The sequence below is a fragment of the Lagopus leucura genome, unplaced genomic scaffold (assembly GCF_019238085.1).
Source record: "Lagopus leucura isolate 7727_CA_CO unplaced genomic scaffold, USGS_WTPT01 32112-0_obj-0_obj, whole genome shotgun sequence".
NCBI classification, from domain to species: domain Eukaryota; kingdom Metazoa; phylum Chordata; class Aves; order Galliformes; family Phasianidae; genus Lagopus; species Lagopus leucura.
In genome coordinates this window covers 1-1,363 of record NW_024962725.1, presented here as the reverse complement: position 1 = coordinate 1,363, position 1,363 = coordinate 1, and the positions used below count along the sequence as shown (strand labels likewise).

General features: G+C 68.7%; 1 protein-coding gene across 1 annotated transcript; it reads right to left on the bottom strand.

Annotated features, from left to right (window-relative positions):
- Positions 1 to 13: 13 nt before the first annotated feature.
- Positions 14 to 791, bottom strand: LOC122190747 (zinc finger protein 576-like; the record flags this gene model as incomplete). The annotated part of the gene is made up of 2 exons (XM_042890838.1): positions 14 to 142; positions 463 to 791. Coding segments are annotated over 2 exons (458 nt in total), but the record flags the coding sequence as incomplete, so codon positions are not given.
- Between the last annotated feature and the right edge of the window lie 572 nt (positions 792 to 1,363).

Genomic DNA, 1,363 nt, shown 5'->3' with positions numbered 1-1,363 from the left:
CCCCCCCCCCCACAGCTCCCCCCTCGCCTGCTGGATGCAATGGCGGTGCAGCGCCCCCTGGCGGCCGGAGGCTTGGCCGCATTCGGTGCAGGCGTAGCACGGGAGGGACCCCCAAAGACCCCCAGGGACCCCTTGGGGGCACCTCAGGACCCCCAAAGAGCCCCTTCAGGATCCTCGAAGACCCCTTGGAGACCCCGAATTCCCCTACAGAATTCCCCAAAACCCCCCAGGTCCCATTTAGGACCTCTTCAGGACCCCCAAAGAGCCCCTTCAGGACCCGTCAGATCCCCTTCAGGACCCCCAAAGAGCCCCTGGGGACCCCGAGTTCCGCTTTAGGACCGTCAAAGACCCCCAGGTCCCATCCAGGACCCCCGACCCACCACAAATCCACACACAGAACCATTTCAGCACCGCTTTATTCCCCCTCCCCGCTTCCCCCTCCCCCTCCCCCCCCCATCTCACAGCTCCCCCCTCGCGTGCTGGATGTAATGGCGGTGCAGCGCCCCCTCGCGGGCGAAGGCGCGGCCGCATTCGGTGCAGGCGTACGCGGGGGGGGCGGGGGGGCCGTGGGAGCGCTGATGGCGGAGGAGATCGCGGGAGGAGGGGAAGGGGCGGCCGCAGACGAAGCAGACGAACTGAGCCCCCCGCAGGGCCGCCCGCACGAAGTCCTGTGGGTGCTCGCGCTTGGCGTGCCGCAGGGCGTACGCGGCGTCCGGGAACGTGATCAGGCAGCGCTGGCACTGCGTGGAGCCCAGGCGGACTGCGGGGGGGGAGGGGGGTTTATGAGGGGCCTACGGGGTCCTATGGGGCTCTATGGGGTCCTACAGCCATCCTATGGGGTCCTATGGGGCTCTATGGGGTCCTATGGGGCTCTATGGGGTCCTACAGCCATCCTATGGGGTCCTACCGGGTCCTATGGGGCTCTATGGGGTCCTATGCAGTCCTACAGCCATCCTAAGGGATCCTATGGGGCTCTATGGGGCAGCGCTGGCACTGCGTGGAGCCGAGGCAGACTGCGGGGGGGGGGGGGGGGGGGGGGGTTTTGGGGGGGGATGGGGGCGATCGGGGGGTGTTTTGCCCCCCCCCGGGGCCCCCCCCCCCCCCCCCCCCCGCTGTCGGCGGGGCCTAGGGGGTCCTATGGGGACTTTTGACCCCCCTAAAGGGACCCCCTCACCACCAAACCGGGACCCCCAACTTCCCCATAGGGACGCACTGCCCCCTATAGGGCCTCCCCCAGCCCCACAGATGTCCCCCCACCTCCCCCGTAGGAGCTCTGTGCCCCCAGCCCCACACCGAGACCCCCAACCCCTACAGATCCCCCCCAAAATTCCCCATAGGCCTCCCCCAGCCCTACAGGGAGCCC